The sequence below is a fragment of the Phacochoerus africanus genome, chromosome 14, assembly GCF_016906955.1.
Source record: "Phacochoerus africanus isolate WHEZ1 chromosome 14, ROS_Pafr_v1, whole genome shotgun sequence".
Classification (NCBI taxonomy): Eukaryota; Metazoa; Chordata; class Mammalia; order Artiodactyla; family Suidae; genus Phacochoerus; species Phacochoerus africanus.
Window position 1 is genome coordinate 196,781 of NC_062557.1, and position 23,588 is coordinate 220,368.

The window sequence follows — 23,588 nt, forward strand, 5'->3', positions numbered from 1 at the left end:
CTCCTGCCGATTACTGCTGCGGTCCAGCTCCAAAGGCACAGACTATTCTGGAAGCTACAGTGTGACTTTTCACAGAGTCCCTTAAAATAAAACTAGTTCTAATACACCAACCCCTGAAGCACATCAGCTCCTTGGAAACAAATTCTCAGATTGCTTTTGTCCCTCTATAGATAAGGATGCATTTTTACTCATGCGAAGTAAGCGTTTCCATTTGTGCAACAGGCTTTGAGGCAGTTTAAGGTAAAATGACATTCGAAGTGATAGAAGTTGGTCTGTGGTAAGTTAAGCTTGTAGAACGATGCGGATTTAACGTTAGACACGGCGGTGATGGCTGTGAACCTGCGCCCTGATCCACGAGGTGCGGGGCCCCGGAACCGGTGCTCCCCCGGAGCGGCTCGGGCGCCCGACCATGGGGCAGGGATCCGCAATCGCTGGTCACACAGAACCTTTCCTTCTTAAAGAAGGACACACGTGGGAAGGTGTGGCCCCCAGGGCGGCGCAGCGCCTGCCCACAAAGCCCACCTCCAGCACAACCCAGTAATTCCCGCAGCTCTCGCTTCACATACTACCTCGGAGCTGACCAGCTCCACCAGGCGGAGCGGGACTGACCTCCCGCCGCTCTAGGGCGCGCCTCTCCACTGCCCGCGGGATCGACGCGCCTCTGCACCAATCAGAGGCGCTCGGATTTGGCCCCCGCCCTCGCGCACGCGCTGTAGGCCGAGGTGGGTGGGGCGGCCCGTGGAGCGCGCGCCATGCAGGCCCGGGGGGACCCCGCTGCCGCCGGCGCCGCAGCCGCCGTGGTCGCGTGCGGCCCGGCCCGCGCCCCCGCCCAAGTGGTAGGTCCCTTGCCGCGGGGGGCCGCCTCGTCCCCCGCTCCCGTAACCCCCCCGCCCCTCCCCGACTCCCGGTCCTGTCCGTCCTTCTCCTCCTCTACTCTGTGTCCCCCTCCCCTCCTCTTCGTCCTCCCTCCCCTCCCCTCCCTCCCCTTCCTCCTCCTTCCCTCCCCTCCTCCCCTCCCTCCTCCCTCCTCCCCTCCCCTCCTCCCTCCTCTTCCCTTAGTCCCCCTCTCTCCTCCTCCCTCCCTCCCTTCCCCCTCCCCCTTCCCCCCCTCCCCTTCCCCCTCCCCTCTCCTTCCCCCTCCCCTCTCCTTCCCCCTCCCCTCTCCTTCCCCCTCCTCCCCTCCTCTCCCTCCCCCTCCTCCCCTCCTCTCTCTCCCCTCCTCCCCCTCCTCCCCCTCCGTCTTCACTTCCCACACCACCACCACCACCACCACCTCCTCTTGTCTCGGGCTGACTGTGAAGAACTCGGCCCACAACAATGTTTAAGCACCAGCAAGAGTGCACACAGATTAATCAAGTCTCATCTTTGGCAGAAATTCACACTATTTTTGTTGTGGATCTTGAGAGCAGTAACAATATCCTTTCCTTTTTTCTTTTCTTTCACAAAGTAATTCCAAAGCAAAGTAAATCTGTAAGTAAATTAGGGAACTGCTTTTGTGGATAACATAAATGCAGGAAGGGGTATGACTGCTGAGTCAGCTCTTCGGAGTAAAGAATTTGAACAGTGTTTGCAGTACTTACGTCTGTGAGCTTTTTGATAAGCATGTTCAGATTTAGCATTTTAAAAGTCCCCTCTGTCATCTGTACAGGCAGACTTCACACACAGGTGCATGTTCATACATGCATAGTACACGCACATCCACCTGGGTGGCCTGACTTTCTTATTTCGGAAGGTGTCCGGTGGTCACGGGGTGTAAACTCAAGGCTGAGGACTGACTGTAACTTCTATCTTTGGGTATTCTGTATGGCTTAATGTGCTGATATTCAGAATTAAGATGGATCCTATAATGAGTTGTTTTGCTGGTAGTCAGGTTTCACTGGTTTTACTCCATGTGCTTCAGAAGTGTTGTTTTCTGTGGTCTGTATGAGAAAAGGATGGTGTTAAGCCAAGGAGAGCAAAGGAAGAGAGAGCTGGGGGGGGGTCACCTCTGTGTCCCCCCCCCCCTTTGTAGGGGCACACCTAGGGGTACTTAAAAGGGTTTCTTTGTTACAGTTTCTCTAGCATCAGGGTTTACTGAAGGTGCTTAAGATGGCTCAGTTACTTTCAGGAATGGCTTGGAAGATAGGCAGATGCTTGTTTTAACCGAGATGATGTTTCTGACCGCTAGACTGGAAGACGCTTCACCTTGCTGTTGAATTGGACGCATTTTTGATGCCTTTCAGATTTTTGTTTCCTTTTCAAAGGCATCTAAAGACCAATTCAGGGAAATCTTAAGACAATAAATCTTATGGAGAGAAGGCATAGACTCCTTTTGTTTATCAGGCATGGTCCATCCCAGGAAGCCTTATTCTGGGCTGTAAGTCAGGCCTCGCCCTGTGGGAATGAGCCTCATGCCTCGGTGGTGGTGATGGGGGGGCGGGGGGAAGCCTGGAGCTGTGGGAAGGGAGTTGAGCTTTTGTGCTCTTCTCAGTCTGTTTGTTTTGAACCCTAGTCTGTTATCCTCCCGGTCCACAACGCTGAGCCCTGGCTGGACGAGTGCTTGGGGTCCGTTTTGCAGCAGGACTTTGAAGGCCGCCTGGAGCTCTCCATTTTTAATGATGCCAGCAAGGTATTTCTGAGCCTCCCGTTCGTGATTCCACCCTGGCGTGAGTCACCCCTGACTGCTCGGGGAAGTTTCCTGACCTGCCCCCGTCCTTGTGCTTTCAGGACAAGTCCATGGCTATCATTGAAAAATGGAAAGAGAAGCTGGAAGCTTCCGGCATCCTCGTGGTCGTTGGCGGGCACGACTCTCCTTCTCCCCGGGGAGGTCAGTGACGCGTTTCACATATTGTCCTTTCAGTTTGTGTGCTTAGTTTCTTGTTGCCCAGATCCTGGTGGGAAGTGTGGGCATCACGCTGCAGCTGAGCGCTGACCGTTACCTGCCTTTCTTCTGCCTCGGTAAGGATGGCAGTACAGCCTCTGCTCAGGCTTCGCTTTCTCGGCCCAGCAGAAAGCTGTTGGTGGAGTGTGTTCCTGGCGTGGCTGGTCATTTCCTGTCCCCTCTAATTCCTTAAGTTCTTTTCTGGTGGCATTAGGGTTGTTCTGTCTGTTGTGAGAAGATCTTCTTAAAGAACCAGCTTTCGGTTTCATTGCTTTTCTATATTTTTCTTTTTCCTATTTTTTCTGTTTTCTGTTTCAACCATGAACTGTATTTTTTTTTTTTTTTAGGGCTACACCCATGGCATACGGAGGTTCCCAGGCTAGGGATCGAATCAGAGCCGTAGCCATGGGCCTATAGCCACAGCCACAGCAACTCAGGATCTGAGTGGTGTCTGCGACCTACACCACAGCTCAGGGCAACGCCGGATCCCTAACCCACTGAGCGAGGCCAGGGATGGAACCCACAGCCTCATGGTTCCTAGTCAGATTCCTTTCTGCTGCGCCACAACGGGAACTCCTGAACTGTATTATTTCTTTTTTTTCTGCTCACTTTAGGTTTGATTTGTTCTTTTTGTAATCCTTAAAGTGAAAGCTGAGGTCATTGGTTTGAGACCTTTCTGATTTTCTAACATAGGCATTGAGTGATATAAATTCCTCTCTAACTCTTGCTTTAGCAACATTCCACAAGTTCTGATATGCTATGTTATAATTTTCATTCTGCTTCAAAATACCTTCTCATTTCCCATTTGGTTTGGGTTATTTAGAAGTGTGTTGTTTAGTTTCCAGACAGGTGAGGGATTTTCCGGATGCCTTTCTATTATTCGTTTCTAATTTAATTCCTCGGAAGAGGACATACCTTTTCGACCTGAGTCCTTCATACTTTGAGAGCGTTATGCTACGGCCCTGGGCTAAGCCCCGTCTTGGCACTTGGGAAGGCTGTGTGTCTGCTGGGGTTGGTGGGATTTTCTGTAGACGTAAGTCAGGTCCCGCCGGGGATCGTCGTGTTTAAATCTCCTGGACCCTTGGTTTGGGGTCCAGGTGTTCTGTGAGCTCCTGAGAGGGACACTGAAGTCCCCAGCTCTGGTCGTAGGTTTGTTCTTCCTCCTTGCAGTTCTGTCAGTTTCGGCTTCATGTGTCTTGAAGTTCTGTTACCATTTGGGGCCGTTACGAAGAGTCGACCCCTTCTTCACTGTGGATGAGCCTCTCAGCCCTGGCAGGAGTCTCGACTCTGAAAGGGCGTTTGTTTGGCGTTAATGTAATTGCCTGGCTTTGTTTGGACTAGTGCTCGAAGGGTCTCCTTGCTGTTGTTTTTCTTTTGACCTATTCCCGTCTTTACGCTTAAAGGCTCTCCCCTTACAGATTCTTGTAGACAGTACATGGATCTGGCTTTTTAAGTCCAGCCGACAGCCTGCCTTTTAACTGGGATGGGTGCGTTCTTTAGCCGAGTGACACCTGGAGCCGTGAGGTTTGAGTCTGTCTTCTCGCTGTTGTTTTCTCGTAGTCACATCTAGTCTTGATTCGTTTCCTCTTTTTCTACCTTCTTTCAGATTAATCAGGTGTCTTTTATAAGAGCTTTGTTGAGGGAGTTCCCGTCGTGGCTCAGCAGAAAACCGTCTGACTGGCGTCCATGAGGACCCAGGTTCGCTCCCTGGCCTCACTCCGTGGGTTAAGGATCCGGTGTGGCTGTGGCTGTGGTGGAGGCCGGCAGCTGTAGCTCCCCTTCAGCTGCTAGCCTGGGAACCTCCTCCATATGCCGCGGGTGCGGCTGTAACAAGAAAAGAAAAAGAGCTTTATTAAACTGTAAGCCTCAGGCCATCCGCTCTACCCGTTGAAGTCCACGGTCCAGGGTCCTCAGTCCCTCACGGGCGCGCACGCCCGCCACCACAGGCAACTGGAGAACGTGCCCCTCCCCTCACAAAGGAACGCTGCATCCTTTAGTTGTCACCCTCCATGCCCCATTCCCCCCAACCCTAATTTACTTTCTGTCTATAGCTTTGCCTACTATGCACATTGCCACAGTGAAATCCCATTCTGTGTGCTGTTTTGTGACTGATTTCTTTCATGTAGCATAATTTTGTTGTTGTGTTGTTTTGTTTTTTGAGGCTGCACCTGCAGCACGTGGAAGTACCTGGGCTGGGGTCAAGTTGGAGCTGCAGCAGCCAACGTATGCCACAGGCACAGCCACGCCAGACCCAGGTCACCTCCGTGACCTCCGCGGCAGCTGGCAGCAGCGCTGGATCCTTGACCCGCTGAGCGAGGCCTGGGACCGAAGCCACATTCTCATGATACTAGTGGGTTCCTGACCCACTGAGCCACGACTGGAATGCCTCATTTAGCATCATGGTTTAAGGTTCATATTAAGCATGTGTTAGTAATTTATTCCGTTACCAAACCAAACTTGGGTCTGCCTGCGCACGCCGTAAAGCCAGCCCCCGGGCCGTGGCGCGGGAGGGTGCAGCATTTGCTGTGAGACGCCAGTACGAGAGGAACGGGTGGCTCGTGCTCAAGACCCCCGGCTCCTGCAGGGTTCCAGTGGAAGCCCAGGTGAAGGAGAGGCGTCTCAGGTGTGTGCTCAGCTCCTGTCCAGGTCTCCGGTTGGCCGCCGGCGAGGTCACAGGGCGGGGACTCGGGGTTTCTGTCATCCGTCCTCAGGCACCCGCGTCTGGGAGCCGCGTGCTCGCGCCGCTCAAGTCGTTCGCGTCTTGCGGGTGGTGGTGCTTCGGCGTCTGTAAGACGGCGCGCGAGGCTGCAGGAGGGACTCTTCTGCAGGTGCCGTCGAGGCGCCTGTGGGCAGCTACAGCAGAGGACACGGGGGGGGGTCTCCCCCAGGAAGGGTCCTGCTCGGTCACAGTTCCCCTTCAGGAGAGGGCGTCACTCACTCGGGCGAATGTCCTAGTTTGTCTGTCCCTTCGCCCTCTGAGGGTGCTGGGGCTGCTCTTCCTTTCGGCTTTGCGAAGGCGGCGCTGTGGACTTTGTGTACTCGCGTTTGTTGGAACACTGGTTTTCGGTTCCTTTGGGTGCGTACCTTGTAGTTGAATTGCTGGGTCATATTGCAATTCTCTGTTTAACTATTGAGGAACTGCCAGCCTGTCTTCCGAGTCGGCTGCACCATTTTACGCTGCCCCCGGCAGTGCAGGAAGTTCTAGTTTCTCCACACACTTACCAACACTTCTTATTTTCTGTTTTGTTTAGTTTTAATTATAGCCGCCCTAGTGGGTGTAAAGTGGTTTCTCATTGTGGTTTTGATTTGCATTTCCCTTCTGACTAATGACAGTGAGCCTCTTTGTGTGTGTTTATTGGCCATTTGTATATCTTCTCTGGAGAAATATCAATTTAAGTCCTTCGCCCACCTTTAAATTGGACTGTTCATCTTCTTGTCGTGGAGCCGTAAGCGTTCCTCACATATTCTGGGTGATGGGTGCCAGTCAGGTGTAGGATTTGCAGCCATCTTCTCCCATGCCGTGGGGTGTGTTTTCAGCTCCGAGTGTACCCTTCCATGCACAAAAAGTGTGATCTCGATGAAATCCACTTTACCGTTTGTTGTTGTCGATGTGATTTTGATGTCACGTCTTAGAGGTCATTCCCAAGTTCTCTGGTGGCTCAGTGGGTTAGGATCTGGCATTATCACTGCTGCGGCTGAGGTGGCAGCTATGGCGTGGGTTTGATCCCTGGCCCCAAAACTTCTGCATGCAAAACATAAGTAACTACAAGGCTTAGGGAGCTGCTGCCAAATCAAAGACATAAGGGTTTATTCCTTTGTTTTCTTCAAGGAGTTTTAGAGTTTTAGGTAGAGACCTACCTCTTCGGGGTAGGTCTTTGATCCATTTTTAGTTCATGTTTATATGTGGTGTCAGATAAGAGTGTAAATTCACTCTTTGTACGTGGATGTTAAGTTGTCCCAACACCCTTTCTTTAACAGACTATTCTTTCTCCATCGAGAGTCTGGGTTCCTGTGGAAGCCCGTCGACCAGAGCTGTTGGGGTTCATTTCTGGACTCTGCTCCACAGCGCCGACTGCTCTGATCACACAGCTTTGTGATGCTTTGTTGCTGGGAGTGTGAGTCTTTCAACTTTATTTTCCTCTTCAAAATTGTTTTGGTAATTTGAAATTCTGTGGAATTTCGTGTGAATTTTAGGGGGTTTTTCCATTTCTGTGGGGGGGGGGAAGGCTGTTGGGATTTGGGGATGGCGTAGCTTCCGCAGCTCTGTTTGAGAAATAGTGACGTTTTACCAGTATGAAGTCTTCCAACCCCTGAACACAGAAGATCTTTCCATTGACTTAATGTTCAGATGTTTTCATCCATGTTTTATAACCTTCAGTGTACAAGTCTTTTGCCTTCTTGGTGAAATTAACTCTTTAGCATTTTATTCCTTTCAATGCTATTGTGAATGCTATTGTTTTCTTAATTTCCTTCTCAGATTATCTGTGGTTAGTATATGAAAAACAACCGATTTTTCTGCATGTTATCCTGCAACTTTGCCAAACTTATTAGCTCTCTTAGGGGTTTTTGTTTTTGTTTTTTTGAGTTTTCAGGGTTTTCTGTACTTAAGATCATGTACTCTGCAACTAGAGATAGTTTTACTTCTTCCTTTCTGGTTGGGATGCCTTATCTCTCTTCCTCACCTCATTGCTCTGGCTGGAGCTTCCAGTACAGTGTTGAATAGAAGTGCAGGAAAGGAGGCATCCTCGTCTTGATCCTGATCTTGGGATCAAGTACTTCACCACTGAATATGATGTTAGCTGTGGATTTTTATAAATACCCGTTACCATGCTGAGGACGTTTCCATCTAGTCCCAGTTGACTGATTTTTCTCTTTATCACGAACAGGACAATCTTTTTTCTGTATCAATTGATATGATCATGTAGGGTTTTTCCCCTTTCAGTTCTGTTAAGGTGGTATATTACATTGATCAGTTTCATGTGTCGAACCATCCTTGCATTACTGGGATAAATCCAACTTGGTCATGGTGTATGATCTTTCTAATATGCTGCAGGGTTCAGTTTGCTAGTATTTTGTTAAGAATTTATGCATGTAGGGAGTTCCTCTTGTGGCTCAGTGGTTAACAAATCCGACTAGGAACCATGAAGTTGCAGGTTCGATCCCTGGCCCTGCTCAGTGGGTTAAGGATCCGGCGTTGCCGTGAGCTGTGGTGTAGGTCGCAGGCGTAGCTTGGATTTGGTGTTGCTGTGGCTGTGGTGTAGGCCGGCAGCTACAGCTCTGATGCAGCCCCTAGCCTGGGAACCTCCATATGCCGTGGGTGCAGACCTAGAAAAGACAAAAAAAAAAAGGATTTACGTGTATATATTCATAAGGGATTTTTTTTGTTTGGCCTTTTTAGGGCCTCACCCACAGCATATGGAGATACCCAGGCTAGGGGTCAAATCAGAGCTACAGCTGCCAGCCTACACCACAGCCACAGCAACACCAGATCCAAGCCACGTCTGCGACCTGCACCACAGCTCACGGCAACGGCAGATCTCAGACCCCCTGAGGGAGGCCAGGAAGGAACCCGCATCCTTGTGGATATTAGTCGGATTCATTTCCGCTGCACCGCAATGGGAAGTCCTATTTTTTATTTTAGTATTTGAGTCTTCTTTTTTCTCAGTCTGGCGAAAGGTTTGTCGGTTCTGTGGACCTTTTAAATGAATCGACTTTTGGTTTCGTTGACTCTCTCTGTTGTTTTTTCTCTGCTTCGTCTCTCTCTGGCCTTTATCATTTCTTTTCCTTTGCTAGCTGCGCGTCTAGTTTGCTCTCCTTTTTCTAGCTCCTTGAGGTGTGAAGTTCGGTTATTGATTTGAGATCTCTTTTATGTAGGCAGGTATAGCCATGAGTTTCCCTGTGAGCACTGCTCTTCTGCATCCTAAAAGTTTTGGTGTGCTTTGCTTTATCTTTATTTATCTCTAAGTGTATTCTCATTTCCCTTACGATTTCTTCTTTGACCCATTGATTGTTTAAGAGCAGGTGGTGTGAATTTTCCAGCTTTCCTTCTGTGACCGAATTCTAGCTCCAGTCCATTGTGGTCAAAGAATATGCTAAATCTGATTTCGTTCTTTAAAATTTTCTTGAGTTGTGTCTTTTGGTCTGACGTGTGGTATGTCTGGAGAATGTCGCCTGTGCACCGAGAACGCACACACACCCTCTTATCACTGGGTGGTGGTCTGTGCGTGTCTGCGAGACCTGCTGGTTGGCAGTGTTGCCCGGGTTCTCTCTTAGCTTATTGCTGTTCTGCCCAGACGTTATGTCTGTCATTGCAAGGCGGGTCTTGAATCTTCAACTGTTATGGTAGAATTATCTGTTTCTCCCTTAAGTTCTGTCAATTTTTGCTTCACTGTTTTGGGACTCTCTCGTTAGAGAGGTACAAATTTATGATTGTTTTATGTATATATATATATATTTTTTTTTTTTGTCTTTTTGCTATTTCTTTGGGCCGCTCCCTCGGCATATGGAGATTCCCAGGCTAGGGGTCCAATCAGAGCTGTAGTCTCCGGCCTACGCCAGAGCCACAGCAACGCGGGATCCGAGCCGCGTCTGCAACCCACACCACAGCTCACGGCAACGCCAGATCGTTAACCCACTGAGGAAGGGCAGGGACCGAACCCGCAACCTCATGGTTCCTAGTCGGATTCGTTAACCACTGCGCCATGACGGGAACTCCTGATTGTTATATTTTCTTGATTGACCCTTTCGTCGACTTGTAATGTCCTTTGTTTTCTTGTAATAATTTAAAACATTGAAATATAGTTGATTTACACTGTTTTAGGTATACAGCAAAGTTATTCAACTACATGTATGATGTGTATATAAATTGTACATGTAAATATAAAATTATATATGTATGTATTTTCAGATTCTTCTCCTTATAGGTTATTGCCGCATAACTGATCACAGTTCCCTGTGCCATACGGTAGGCCCTCGTCCGTCTGTTTCAGACACAGCCAGATTCCCAGCTTATTCTCCCTCCTCCACTTCCGCTTTGGTAACCATAAGTTGTTTGTTTGTTTGTTTGTTTGAGGGCTGCACCTGTGGCATTTGGACGTTCCCAGGCAAGGGGTCAAATCAGAGCTGCAGCTGCCCCCCTGCACCACAGCCACAGCCACAGCAACGCCAGATCCTTAACCCACTGAGCAAGGCCAGGGATTGAACCGGCATCCTCATGGAAACCAGTTGGGTCTGTTACCTCTGAGGCACCATGGGAATTCCCCATAAGTTTATTTTTGGAGTCTGTGAATCTATTTCTGTGTTGTAAATAAGTTTTTTTTTTGTCTTTTGTCTTTTTGTTGTTGTTGTTGTTGTTGCTATTTCTTGGGCCGCTCCCGCGGCATATGGAGGTTCCCAGGCTAGGGGTCCAATCGGAGCTGTAGCCACCGGCCTACACCAGAGCCACAGCAACGCGGGATCCGAGCCGCGTCTGCAACCTACACCACAGCTCACGGCAACGCCGGACCGTTAACCCACTGAGCAAGGGCAGGGACCGAACCCGCAGCCTCATGGTTCCTAGTCGGATTCGTTAACCACTGCGCCACGACGGGAACTCCTAAATAAGTTTATTTGTATCATTTCTTTTAGATTCCACATACAAATCGTATTATGTGACACTTGTCTTTCTCGTTCTGGCTCTGGCTTCTTCGTGTGAAGACCTCTGGGTCCGTCATGTTCCCTGGAACGACTTCTGGCCTCGGGCTTATTTTGCCTGACGTCACTGTGATCCACTGCAGCGCCCTGGTTGTTAGTAGGATGGGGTATCTTTTGTGTGTGTGTCTTTTTAGGGCTGCACCCAAGGCATAGGGAGGTTCCCAGGCTAGGGTCTAATTGGAGCCACAGCTGCCGGCCTCCACCACAGCCACAGCAATGCTGGATCCAAGCCGCAGCTGTGACCTATGCCACAGCTTATGGCAACGCTGGATCCTTAACCCACTGAGCGAGGCCTAGGATTGAACCCACGTCCTCATGGTTCCTAGTGGGATTTGTTTCTGCTGTGCCACGACGGGAACTCCAGGAATGGGATGTCTTTTCCTATCACTTCACTTGACTTATTTGTGTCTTTGGATCTAAGGCGACTCACTTGTAGAAGCTAAAGTGGATCGTGTGTCTTTCTCAGTCCGTCCTGCCGGTCTTTGCCTTTTAAGCCCTTTATAGTTAGAGCGATTACCGGCCAGGAGGGTCTTCTGCCCTTTCGCTGTGTGCTCCGTCTCTTCTCCGTCTTCCGTTAGTCCTCTCCTTCGTCTGTGATTGGCTGTTACTGGTGGGCAGTCTGATTCCCTTCTTTTTTCCTCTTCTGTGATTGAGATTGAGAAGTTATTGACTCAGTCGTTCCTGTGGGGATTACAGGTAAATCTTAAATCACGGCCGTCTAGTTTGAATGTACACCAGCTTAACTTCAGCAGCGTACGACCCTCTGCTCCTGTGCAGCTCTCTGTCTCCCACTTTGTATCGCTTTGGTCACGAATTACATCTTTATTGTGTGCCCATTGACACAGATTTATAATCGCTGTTTAATGTGTCTTTTAAATCATCTGGGAAAAAATACAGACTCAAAATAAAACGGTAATGACATCTGTGTCTACCCAGTCAGTGTTTTCAGTTGTTTGCATGGCTCCAGGTTTCTGTCTAGTGCTCTCGTGACAGCTGGAAGGACTCCCGGTAGCGTCTCTTGTGGAACAGAGCTGCTGGTGAGGAGCTTTCTCAGCTTTTGCTTGTCTGAGGATGTGTTAATTCTCCCTCGTGTTACAGGCTCCACCGTACATGACCTACGCAGTGTTGCACACAATTACTTTTAAAATCAGTTGGTGCAAGAAAGGAGAAGAAGTAAATATTTATAGGGTCTTTTATAATTAGTAATTGCTTTACTGGTCATTACTTTTTTTACGGATATGAAGTACTCCCTGGAATCACTGGGAATCAGTCTTTTTTTTTTGTCTTTTTGCTATTTCTTGGGCCGCTCCCGCGGCACATGGATGTTCCCAGGCTAGGGGTTGAATCGGAGCTGTAGCCACCGGCCTACGCCAGAGCCACAGCAACTCGGGATCCGAGCCGCGTCTGCAACCTTCACCACAGCTCACGGCAACGCCGGATCATTAACCCACTGAGCAAGGGCAGGGATCGAACCTGCAACCTCATGGTTCCTAGTCGGATTCGTTAACCACTGCACCACGACGGGAACTCTGGAATCAGTCTTTTTAATCTAAAGAACTTCCATAAGTATCTCTTCTAAGGTGGATCTGCTAACAGTAATTTATCTGCTTTTATTTGGAATGTCTTAATTTCTCCCTCACGTGTGTGTGTGTGTGTGTGTGTGTGTGTTGGCCTTGCTGACACCATGCAGAAGTTCCTGGGCCAGGAATCCTACCCGTGCCACAGCAGCGACAATGCCAGTCCTTAACCCCTGGGCCAACAGGGGACTCCTCTCCTTCATTTTTGAAAGATACTTTTTTCTGGATGTAGGATTCTTGGTTAACAGTTTTTCTTTGGGCTCTTCCTGTTACTCCCCCGCCTTCTCACCTTCATTGGACTGAGACGTCCCCTGCGAATCTTGCTGAGATTTCCTTTTCCCCCCTTTCTTCTCCCTTTCGAGATGTTCTCCTTGTCTGCTTTGGCTTTCAGCATTTTTACTGTGATGTGTCCGGTTGTGAATCTGCTGTGTTTATCCTGCTTAGAATTTGCCGAGCTTCCTGAACGTGTAGGTTAGTGTTTTTCACTGCGTTTGGAAAGATTTCAGCCCTTATCTCTTTGCATGTTCTTTCTCCTTATTTCTCTCTCCTCTCTTTTTGGTGCTCCTATTATGCGTATGTTAGTTTCTTTAAAGTATTTCACATTTCTCCGTTCTTTTTTCTCTCTGTCCCTCAGACTACCTTGATTTTATTGACCCATGTTCAGGTTTGCTAATTCTTCTGCCAATTCAAATATATACTGTTGCGTTCCTGTAGGGCATTTTTATTTCAGGTATTGCCCTTGTCAGCTCTAGATTTCCACTTGTCTCTTTGTGTTTTTTTTTGTTTTTCTTTGTCATTTCTCTCAACTTGCTGTGACGTTGCCCTCCCTGGCTTCCTCGGCTCTCTGAACACCCTCACGATGATGACTTTGACGGGTCCGCAGGCCCTGGGAGCGGGTCTCCCACTGTGAGTGCCTGTGAGTTTCCTCCTTGTGTTTGGGGTCCGGGTGGTGCTTTCTTGTTCTTGGATGTTTCCTGATTGTGTTGGAAATGGGACATTTGAGACAATGTGGTAACTCTGGGTACTGGCCCCCCGACCCTGGGCCTGCTGTTAACTTGCCTGGATAAGTGACTGGCAGGGTATTTTAGGGAGTCTGCCTACCCCCGCCGACAGTGCCATGCCTCTGCTGACCCTTCTCCCTCCCGGTGGCAGTGCTGTGGGATGCCCTCCACTTACTGCCGCTGCTTTACTGCTTCCAGCAGCACCCAGGGGCGTAAATCGCTGTAATTACAAGACTGCAGCTGAATTCAGGCTTCGTTGAAGGTCGGCGTGGAGACTTTGTCCTGACACCAGGAGGGCCCTGCCCGGCCGCCTCTGACCCTTTGAGTCTGGAAGGCTGCCCATGCCTCCGGGTAGCTGGCAATGCCGATGAACGCCCGTCCCCGCCACCAGCTCCCCATCCCCGCCGTTCCTAGGGCGCCCGGGGCTTGGCCACGCAGGCCCGCGCAAGCCAGGCAGAGGCTGGGCAGAGGCCCGCATCTCTCTCTGCGTGGAGCCCTCCTCCCCAAGCCGGGCGTCTGGGCCGGGCCGCGGTGACGCCGCCCCCAGGGCAGACGGAGCCCCGGTCCCCACGCGGGGCTGGTGGGAGAAGGGGCCTGTCTTCCGGCCGCCCTCACCCGGGGCTCGGAGTCAGGACGGGAGGTGCCCGGGGCCTGTCCCTCCCAGGAAGATTGATTTTAAAGAATTAATTTTCGGCACCTTTGCCGGACGTCGAAGCTCTTGGCGCCCTCACGCCCGTGCCAGCTCCTCTCAGAATTTCTTGCGGTTCTGTCTCCTCTGTTGGCGTATTAACTGTAATTCTCCTTTCCGCTTTCCGTGGTTGATTTGGGGGTTAGAGCATGTGCCTTTAACTCTCGGCGTGTGGGCACAGCAGAGCAGCCCCGCTCGCGCGCTCGCCACCGCGGGGCACGTTCGCGGGTTGTAAGCCATCTTTTCAAGAGACTGAAATAACGGAGAGAGGCAATCACTGGTTTACCCAAGTTGTCACTACTTTCAGTACGCTTCATTTCTTTGTGCAAACCCAGATTTCCATTGCTGTGATTTCCCTTCTGCCTGAAGGACTTTTTAAAACATCTCTTAAAAAAAAAATTTAAAAAAATATCTCTGGTGGTGAAGGTCTGCTGTTGATGAGTCCTTCACCTTTTGTATGTTCTTATCTGGCGAGTTTGAGCCTGGCTGGTGGACCCTGTGAGGAAGAGATCCCAGCACAAGTTTCATTACCCTCCCTTCATTCCCTGTTTGCAGCCCCCAGAGCCTCTCCCCAGACAGGCGAGCCTGCCCCTCGGGTACCGGCCTGGACTCCCTCCCCCTCGCTTTCCTTACTCCGTGCGTCCTTCCGTCTTCCTGCACCCTGTGCAGTTCCCTCGCTGTTTGGAGCGGACGAGGAGAGGAGAAGGAGGCCTGAGACGGCTGGTTCTGTGCCTGTGGGAATAGCCTCTTCCTGTCCTGGCGTTGCCTCCTGAGCCTGCTGTTCCTTTGCTCCACAGCATGGAGGGAGCGTGGGCAGTCTGCTCAGCCGGACAGCGACGGGTGGAGGGCTTCTCCCAGGTGAGCCCCTGAGCTGTGGTGTTTGGGTTTCCTTCATGCCAGGCGACAGCCTCCCTCTGTCTCCTCCTGAGGCTCCTGTGGTTTTTGGTAAGTGCTCAGAGTCTTAGCATATCCTTTGCTCTCTGTAGTGGGCTTAGGTAGAGACAGTAGACTACCAGTTTCCCTGGTACCCGGTTTTGTCAACCCTAAGAGTTTTTTCACGTTATCCCAGATTTTCTATTTAGACAATCTCATCCTGAATAAATACTATAATTTTGTTTCTTTATTTCCGATTTTTTTTTGTTGTTGGTCTTTTGTTTAGGGCTACACCTGCGGCATATGGAGATTCCCAGGCTGGGGGTCTAATCAGAGCTACAGCTGCCGGCCTACACCATAGCCACAGCAACACCAGATCCTTAACCCACTGAGCGAGGCCAGGGATGGAACCTGCAACCTCATGGTTCCTAGTGAGATTCGTTTCCACTGTGCCATGATGGGAACTCCTGATTTATTCTTTGTTTTCCGTATATTCCACTGGGGTAGGAAGTCCGGAAGAATGGTCTGGAATCACGGTGGTGAGCCCTCTCGCTGTGCGGGCTTTTGGGGGCGTTCCTAGTGTTTGATTGTTGCAAGAGTGATCTCTACTGTTGTTTCCAAGAGACACCGTCATCAGGGTAACTTGGTATGTCTAATTTTTGTAAGCCTTCAGAAAGTGAGGCGTTAGTATATGCTTTTTTTTTTTTTTTTTTGGCTGCTCCCTGTGATGTGTGTAAATTCCTAGCCAGGGATAGAATCCATGCCACAGAAGTGACAATCCTGGATTCTTAACCCTCTGAGCCACCAGGGAACTCCGGTGTAGATTTTTTATTAGATGTCCTTTAGCCATCTATTAAGGTGATTGCTTGGTGTATTTCCTCTTAAGGTTCTTATTGTAGTAAATTACATTAGTATTTTTCTTAGCAAGCTACTAGTGCCAGAACTAACCAGCAATGACAATGTACAGTGGCATTGTAGTATTTTATGCAACATGATTGTCAGTTGTCTTAGGAATTTTCACATCTATGTACATATGGAATGTTGGTCTGTGGCTTTTCTGTGACTGATGTGTCTGGCTCGGGGACGAGAGCAGACGGGCTTGGACTTGCTGACATGGTGTCCTCGGCCCCTCTGTCTCAGCCCCCATGTGAACCAGCCATACAGCCTTCATTAAGATGCAGAAGAACTCTTGACTTATTTTCACGAATAACTGTTTGCTTTGACTATCTACAATTTTTTTTTTTAATACCAGTGTGTGGTAGGAGTTCTCATCGTGACTCAGAGGTTAACAAATCTGACTAGGAACCATGAGGCTGCAGTTCGATCCCCAGCCTCGCTCAGAGGGTTAAGGATCTGGTGTTGCCATGAGCTGTGGTGTAGGTCACAGATGCAGCTTTGATCCTGTGTTGCTGTGGCTGTGGTGTAGGCTGGTGGCTATAGCTCTGATTGGACCTCTAGCCTGGGAACCTCCATATGCCACGGGAGCGGCCCTAGAAAAGGCAAAAAAAAAAAAAAAGAAAAACCCCTGCTTTATTCTCTCCTACTTTCTATACATGGGCCATTGTTTTGCTTCTTCCTTCTCTTTTTATTTTATTTAATTTTCTTTTTACTGTGGCCCTTTTTTCATTTTTCTGGAGTACCTCTTCAAGTAGTTTTCTCTATCTGATGTGGATGGTGAAATATTTGGAGTAGTTACATGTGTAAAAATGTCTTCATTTTGTACTTATGCCGAATGGACAGTTTGGCTGGGTATAGAATTCTAGGTGCAAAATACTTTTCCTTAGAATTTTGGAGGGGTTGCCTTATTATCTTTTGGTGTCCCCTGATTCCAGTAAGAAATCTTATGTCAGTCTGACTTTTGTTAAAAGTTATCTTTTCTGGGAGTTCCCATGGTGGCTCAGCAGTAACGAACCCAACTAGTATCCATGAGGATTCAGGTTCAATCCCTGGCCTCGCTCAGTGGGTTAAGGAACAGGCATTGCTGTGAGCTGTGGTGTAGGTCACAGACGCAGCTCGGATCGGGTGATGCTGTGGCCAGCAGCTGCAGCTCCGATTGAACCCCTAGCCCGGAAACTTCCACGTGCTACAGGTGCGGCCCTAAAAAGAAAAAAAGTTGTCTTTTCTGAACGTGTTTAAGATTTTTCCCTTTATGTTTGAGTTTTGAAATTTCATGACACTGGGTTAAAATGTGGTTGTTTTTTCATTCATCCTCTGTTTCTGTATAGAATGATTAGCTTTGCATTCTTAGCTTTAATTGTAATTTATTGGGCTTCCATTAGTTTGACTTTAAAGTTTTCACATAAGACTTAGAAACAATATACCTGCACATGCCGCTAGAACTGAAAGTGGAGGCAGGGCAGCTGCTGTGCCTGTGGCTGGTGGGCAGGTTTCTGTAGGTCGTAGGAGTTACATCTTTCTTTCATTAGTGGTGCTTAGCTTTGGTTGCTGTTAGAATCGCCTGGGGAGCTTTAGGAATCCAGATCCCCTGTGGTGCTCTCTGTCATTGGTGGGGGGCTTGCATGGCGTGGGGCTTGTCAGAGTTTCCCAGGTGGTACGGAGGCGTGTCCGGGGCCGAGAATCACTATTGCAACATCCTCGGGAACAGCGCCGCTTCACCTCCACTGTAGTGGACTTGGTCACGAGGGAACCTTGTAACTCCCAACGCAGCTGAAGGTTTGGGGTCCCTGGAATGCCCCCCAGAGGAGATCCAGGGGTGTGTTAGCTCTGCTGTGAGATCCTGCTCAGACCCGGTGGACGGCTTGTCAGAACGCAGGCTGGTAGCGGCTCCGACCTTCCCGGTGGTGGGTGGTGGGATGGGATTGGACAGTCCTGCTCTTTCTAGACAGCTCTCGCCCCCAAGCCCCCTCTGTCTTCCACTTTCTCTGCTCTTTTCTGCAGTGTTGGGGGCAGGGGCTGGGAGCCTCACTGTGGACTCTTGCTCCTGTCCCCCGTGGGCTGATGTGGTCCTCACCGGAGCCCCGGGGCTGACACTGCTACCCCCGAGGACTCACGGATCTTCCAGGCTCACATGGCCCTGGTCAGTGGCCCGCTGGCATCTCTGGGCCCCTCCGACGGGCTTAGGCGTCCCTGACGGCTGGATCTTGGGGAGGACAAGCCCGGCTCCACGGCGAGGCTTAAAGCCCATCCTCCTCCTGAGGGCGGCCTGCCCATGCCCTTCACTCTGCCTTTTGCGGCTTCCTGCCCATGCTTTGTTTTTGTTTTTGTTTCTTGAGGAAGGGGGCAAGTAGAGTGGATGTTGGTGAACGTGAGTTAAGAAATAGTTGGGCTTAAAAGAATGTTCTTTTTTTTTTTTCTGTCTTTTTAGGGCCGCACCCACGGCATATGGAGGTTCCTAGGCTAGGGGTTGAATCGGAGCTGTAGCCGCTGGCCTATGCTAGAGGTATAGCAACGCTGGATCCGAGCCGCGTCTGCAACCTACACCACAGCTCACGGCAACACTGGATCCTTAACCCACTGAGCAAGGCCAGGGATCGAACCTGCAACCTCATGGTTCCTAGTCGGATTTGTTAACCACTCAGCCACGATGGGAACTCTGGGCTTAAAAGAATGAAACAGAAACTTCTCTCCCAGAAAGGGCCCCCCACCCCGCCTCACACTCCCATCAAATAGCAGCCGGTGGACTCTATTTAGGAAAGCAGAAAATTACATAAAATATTTTAGAAAGAATTTTAAATCAAAAATAATTTTAAAACCTTGGTCCTTTAAGGAGTTCCCCTTGTGGCTCAGTGGTCATGAACCTGACCAGTATCCCTGAGGATGGGGGTCCCACCCCCGGTCCCGCTCCGTGGGTTAAGGATCCAACGTTGCCGTGAGCTGTGGTGCAGGTCACTCATGCCACTCGGATCCCCAGTTGCTGTGGCTGTGCTGCAGGCCGGCAGCTGCAGCTCTGATTCGACCCCTAACCTGGGAGCTTCCATGTGCCTCGGGTGCCACTAAAAATCAGTTAATCCTTTCATTAAATCTTGGTCCTTTAAAGGAAAAAGGCTCTTTTAGAAGGTGCCTGTGGAAAGACGGTGGTCTTTGGCGTTGCACTGTGACCCCCCACCCCGAGGTGCCCCTCCGTGTGTGAGGCAGCTCGTGGTCCTGCTGCGCTGGTGTATTTGAGGTTCTGAGGACGGGGGCGCAGGGGTGGCTCGAGGAGGGGCCTCTGGAGCCAGGCGGAGGGATTGGGTCCACCCGCCCACCCCGACCTCCTCGGTGAACAGGCTGAAGCAGCAGGTGTCCATCCTGGAGTCCGGAGGGCGTGCGTGGCCTGGTGTCCGCAGGGTGCGGGAGAGGCCGCCCCTGGTGGGCCCTTGAGAAGCCTCAGCGGTCGTTCCGTTCTTGTCTCTTCCTCGTCGGGTGCGTATTTTTAACATTTTCCCCTAGATTACCTCTTGTTTTCGTCATCTTCAGTTTGTTAGGACGGAGCATTTTCTATAAATCATTTATTATGGGACACCCATTTCGGCCTCTGAAACGCATGTAAACAAGTTGTGGGTTTCTGGCTCGTGAGCACCCTTTCCAGATGTTCTTTAATTACCATGAGCCGCATCTTCCACTGTTGAACGAAAGTAAGTCAAAGACATGTTTTTTCTTTTTTTCTTTTTAGGGCCACACATGCAGCAAATGGAGGTTCCCAGGCTAGGGGTCAAATTGGAGTTATAGCTGCTGCCCGATCTGAGCTGCGTCTGTGACCTACGCCATAGCTGGTAGCTGCAGCGGTTCCTTAACCCACTGAGTGAGGCCAGAGATCGAACCCAAGTCCTCACAGACATTCTGTCAGGTTCCTAACCCCTGAGCCCCCGTGGGAACTCCTGAAAGTAAATTGAAGGCATTTTGATGACTGGTGATGACTTGTCTAATATCCACTTTAAAAGGAACTTTTGTGTGGAGTTCCTGTCGGGGCACAGCAGAAATGAACCCAACTTGTATCCGTGAGGACGCGGGTTCGATCCCTGGCACTGCTCAGAGGGTTAAGGATCCGGCGTTGCCATGAGCTGTGGTGTGCGTTGCAGATGCCGCTCAGATCCTGTATTGCTGTGGCTGTGGTGCAGGCCGACAGTTCTGATTTGATCCCTAGGCTGGGAACCTCCATGTACCGTGGGTGCGGCCCTAAAAAGCAAAAATTAAAAAAAATTTTAATTGAAAAAAGAGGAAATTAAAAACCAGTTTGGTCTTTCATCAAGTACTTTGAGTAGATTGGATATAACCGGAGCCGTCGGACGTTTGTGTGTATTCCACCAGTAGCAAACAGGTGGTCATGTTGTGAAGAAGGGGCTCCGCTCCTGTGGGGTTGGATGAGGCGAGTTCTGGGGAGCCCTGCGTCGCGCATCGGTGAGGCGGGCGGTCTCGGTCGGGCCGAGAGGGCGCGTGCCCCGTGACCATGCTTTTCGGCCCAGGAGGGTTCCGTGGATCGGCCGCATCCGAGGTGTCTGTTTCCAGGAGCGCCAGGTGTTGCAGCTGGAGTGACCTTCAGCCGCTGTGACTTCACGTCCCGGTAGAGCAGGACGTTTCTTCGCAGCGCAGTCACTTGCTAAGATCGAGATGCAGCGCAGGCCCAGGCCGCCTGCTCCCGGCGTTTGGAATGTTACTGTCGCCCTGAGGCGGGCGTTTTTCCCCGCGGTGGCCATGACGACCGCCTCCCCTCACAAAGGGACCGGCCTCCCCAAACATCAGCCCTGGCACAAACATTTGACTTTTCAAGGCAGTAATATTAAAGCAAACCCCTTATCTTTGTGAAACACCAGATTCGGCGTGAGAAACTCCCAGCTTCCTCAGTAGACGCGTTTTCCTTCGTGACCCAAGTTCTTGGGTTAGATTTTTCTCCCTCCTGACACCCAGTGCTAATAAAGCCGCCTTTTTAAAGAGAACCCTGCTCATTTCGGAGTGAACCTCCCTTGCTCTGCCTGATGATGGGCTTTAGCTACAGCTGCTAACCCACCCCCAGGGCGGGAGCCGGGCCTTCTCTGGCTCCTCATACCTGGGGTCCTTTGCCATCTGCTAACTGGTTGGGGCTGGCTGGGCTCTGGGATTCCTGCTGGAAATGAAGCTGCTCCCGCGTGCGTGTGGGGACAGCGAGGCCCTGTCCAGAGTCACGCCCTTTGACGCCTGCACGGGGACCAAGGCCCTTCGCTCTGCTCCAGAGAGTGGCTGAGGCCAGGAGGCTTCCTTCTCCCCCGGCTCTCCTGCGACAGGAAACTGGGGAGCCCCTGGGGGGCCTGAGGTGGACACCTTGCTTCTGTTCCCTGGCAGGGTCGCCTCCTGCAGCTTGTATCAGCTTGAGCAGGGGGTGTGTTTAGGCCTGTGCACACCTGTTCTTCCTGGCGTGGCTTTCCTCGGTGGCACCCCGTCTCCGTGTCTGGAACATGCTTCAGGTGTAGGGAAGGTGGGGGTGGTACCCCACAAAGGCCCCCCCAGCCCCCTCTCTGGGGGCCAGGTGCCTCCTTGAGTCTGCGCTGCCCTCAGCATCCAGACTGAGCTTGCTCTGTGTTCCTTTCTGGGCCCTAACTGTTCCCCTGCCCAGGTCTCTCCTCCCCGTGAGCCTCCCGAGGGCTCCCCGCCCCTCGTGGGTGTCCACCCTTGTCGTGTGTCTTCCGTTCCGCTGTGGTTCTAGTGCCAGGCACGGCTTGGTGAAGTGGGGTCTGTGCCTCACGTGGAGCTGGGGGTCCCAGTCTGTGCAGGAACGAGGGACACCACCAGGCCTGTACGTCATCACTGAGTTGTTGAGGTCGCGGCCTGTGAGCGGTCCGGTCCGGGGGGCTTCTCCCCGCCGGTCACCTGCCAGGTTATAAGCATCCTGTGACTTTGCCAGGGGAGACCTTAGAGAAGGGGTTCCTGCCGGTTCCGCTTAAGCACTTCCGCTCAGGGACGTTGTGATGTTGTTGTTAAGAAGTGCCCCCAGCGCTTCGCTCAGTGCTGTGCTCAGAGGCGTCGGCCGACTTTCTTTCCTCCAGGAGCCCGACTCGCTTTCATCCGGGTGTGGGGTGCTCTGTCGTCAGTTACCACTGTAGTTTCTGCATCGGTTTCTTCCAAAGCCGCCTGAGTCTTTACTCGGCGGTGCAGGGTGCTCCCAGCCTTCCTAGGGTGCCGCGCACCGAGTTTTTATGAGAGGGTCCACTGAAAACTGAATTCTAAGAGCTTTTCCTTTTCTTTTTTAAACAGTCGGATATTCTAAAAATCAAGCAGTAGCACAGAGCTCAGGAGCTTACCTTTGCTTTCTGGATTCTGTAAGTAACCCTGTTTTATTTAAAATGTGTGACTCTATGTTGGTTGAATAATGAAATGTTTTAGCGGGGTTCTTGGAAATCATTGTTCTAATGTGTTATGATCGGTTGGAGGTAGCAGTTCAGTTGGTAACAGCTGAAAGGTTGCTGCTGTTTAATTGCCGCAGCGCCTAATGAGGAAGTTGCAGTTTTTCCTTTCTGTCTGGCTGCCCCATGGCATATGGCGACCTGGGCCACGGACCAGATCCAAGCCATATCCTTAACCCGTTGTGCCGGGCCGGGGATCGAACCTGTCTCAAGGCTCCTAAGACACTGCCAATCCTGTTGCTGATCCTGGGAGCTCCAGGGAGCTGATTTTTTATAAATAGTTACATAAAAACACAAAATTGCACAGCAGAGAAACATATAAACAAAATGAAGATAAATTGCACTTGTCAGAGGGTGTTGACAAGTGCGATACTTAAAAGAGTAACAGCCTTAAACAGAAATAATTCTTTCAAGTTGACAAGAAAACACGAAGGAAAGCAAGTTGTAGATAAACAGGACAGGACGGGGTGGAGACTCACGGAGGCAGACGTGCACCTGACAGGCCTGAGCAAGGTTACAGCTCTGTGAGCAAACTTCCATTGAGTTAGGGGGTAATGCTTAAAAATTAAACTAACAAACTTCTCTGAGAATGTAGATACTCGGTGTTTGGAAGTTCAGTGACCTGGTAGTGCTGACAGCGTCATTTTGCGTTTCGCACCTGGAGCTGTAGAAACGCTCCCACCCTGGGACCCTGAGTGCCACGTCTGAAATTCTGATTCATGCACAAAGACGCTTTAGTCCTTGTTACGATGGCACATTAGTCAGTGGGAACAGGTCATACTGGGCAGTAAGCGGGTGAGGTGAGCTGCGGCGGCTCTGCAGGAGAGAATTACTGTGATGTTTATAGGGAATTGTCCGCGGTTGTGGTGGGTGAGAAGAGAGCACGGAGTGTGTGTGTAGCGTATACACGACTACAGATTTTCTTTTTAATGACTTTAAGGCACCCTGAGAACACTTAGCTGCGTTCAGTCTGCCCTTGGGTTCCTGCAGGTCTGGGGTTTGGGGCTCCTAGGTCCGGGGCTGCCGGGCTCTAGGTGTGGGGCTCCTTTTGTCTGGCCACTGCCCTTTGGGCTCCTTTTCCGGTGGGTTTGTTTTGTTTCTTTGATTTTTGATCTTGGTGGTTTGTGTCTTCTGCTCTGTTCTGAGCTCATCCTGGTGCCTGACCTCTGACCTTGGGTTGGGCCCTGCGCTCCTGACCCGCAGCCCCTCCCCTTCTCTCTGGTCCCCTGAGAGGCCAAGGTTTGCTCCTCCTACCACTGCGGGGCCTCCCGGAAGCTCTGAGCAGAGCTCTTCGTTACCGGGGTCGCTTTTCCAGGCCCCGACGGTTTCTTTTCCTCCGTCAGTCTGGGTCCCAGCGTCCCAGGGGCTCGGACCTGGAGGAGCGCAAGGGCGGGGCCGAGGGCGGCGGAGCTTTTAAGTAACTGATGTGCGGCTGACTCTTTGGCCCTCAAACATTTTTTCCAAACTGCTGGGACACAGAAACGTCGACTGATTTAGAAATCAGCGGTTCGCACTGTTCCCCTCCCGCCGTCTCTGCGCCCGGGGGAGGGGCTGGGCTGCGGAGCCGCAGGGAACAGGGCCCAG

General features: G+C 50.9%; 1 protein-coding gene across 13 annotated transcripts in view; it reads left to right on the forward strand.

Moving 5' to 3' along the window:
• Window positions 1-23,588, forward strand: part of B3GNTL1 (UDP-GlcNAc:betaGal beta-1,3-N-acetylglucosaminyltransferase like 1) — a 78,474-nt gene that overhangs the window by 11,351 nt on the left and 43,535 nt on the right. For 10 of the 13 annotated variants that reach the window (XM_047758411.1, XM_047758412.1, XM_047758414.1 and 7 more), the window contains exons 1-4: window positions 732-836; window positions 2,492-2,608; window positions 2,707-2,806; window positions 21,856-21,920. In XM_047758411.1, coding sequence (XP_047614367.1) covers window positions 753-836; window positions 2,492-2,608; window positions 2,707-2,806; window positions 21,856-21,920 — 366 coding nt within the window. In that variant the 5' untranslated portion in view covers window positions 732-752. Of the gene's footprint in view, window positions 1-731; window positions 837-2,491; window positions 2,609-2,706; window positions 2,807-6,838; window positions 6,976-21,855; window positions 21,921-23,588 lie in introns of those variants that run through there. The other 3 variants (XM_047758420.1, XM_047758419.1, XM_047758421.1) reach the window with 3 other exon arrangements.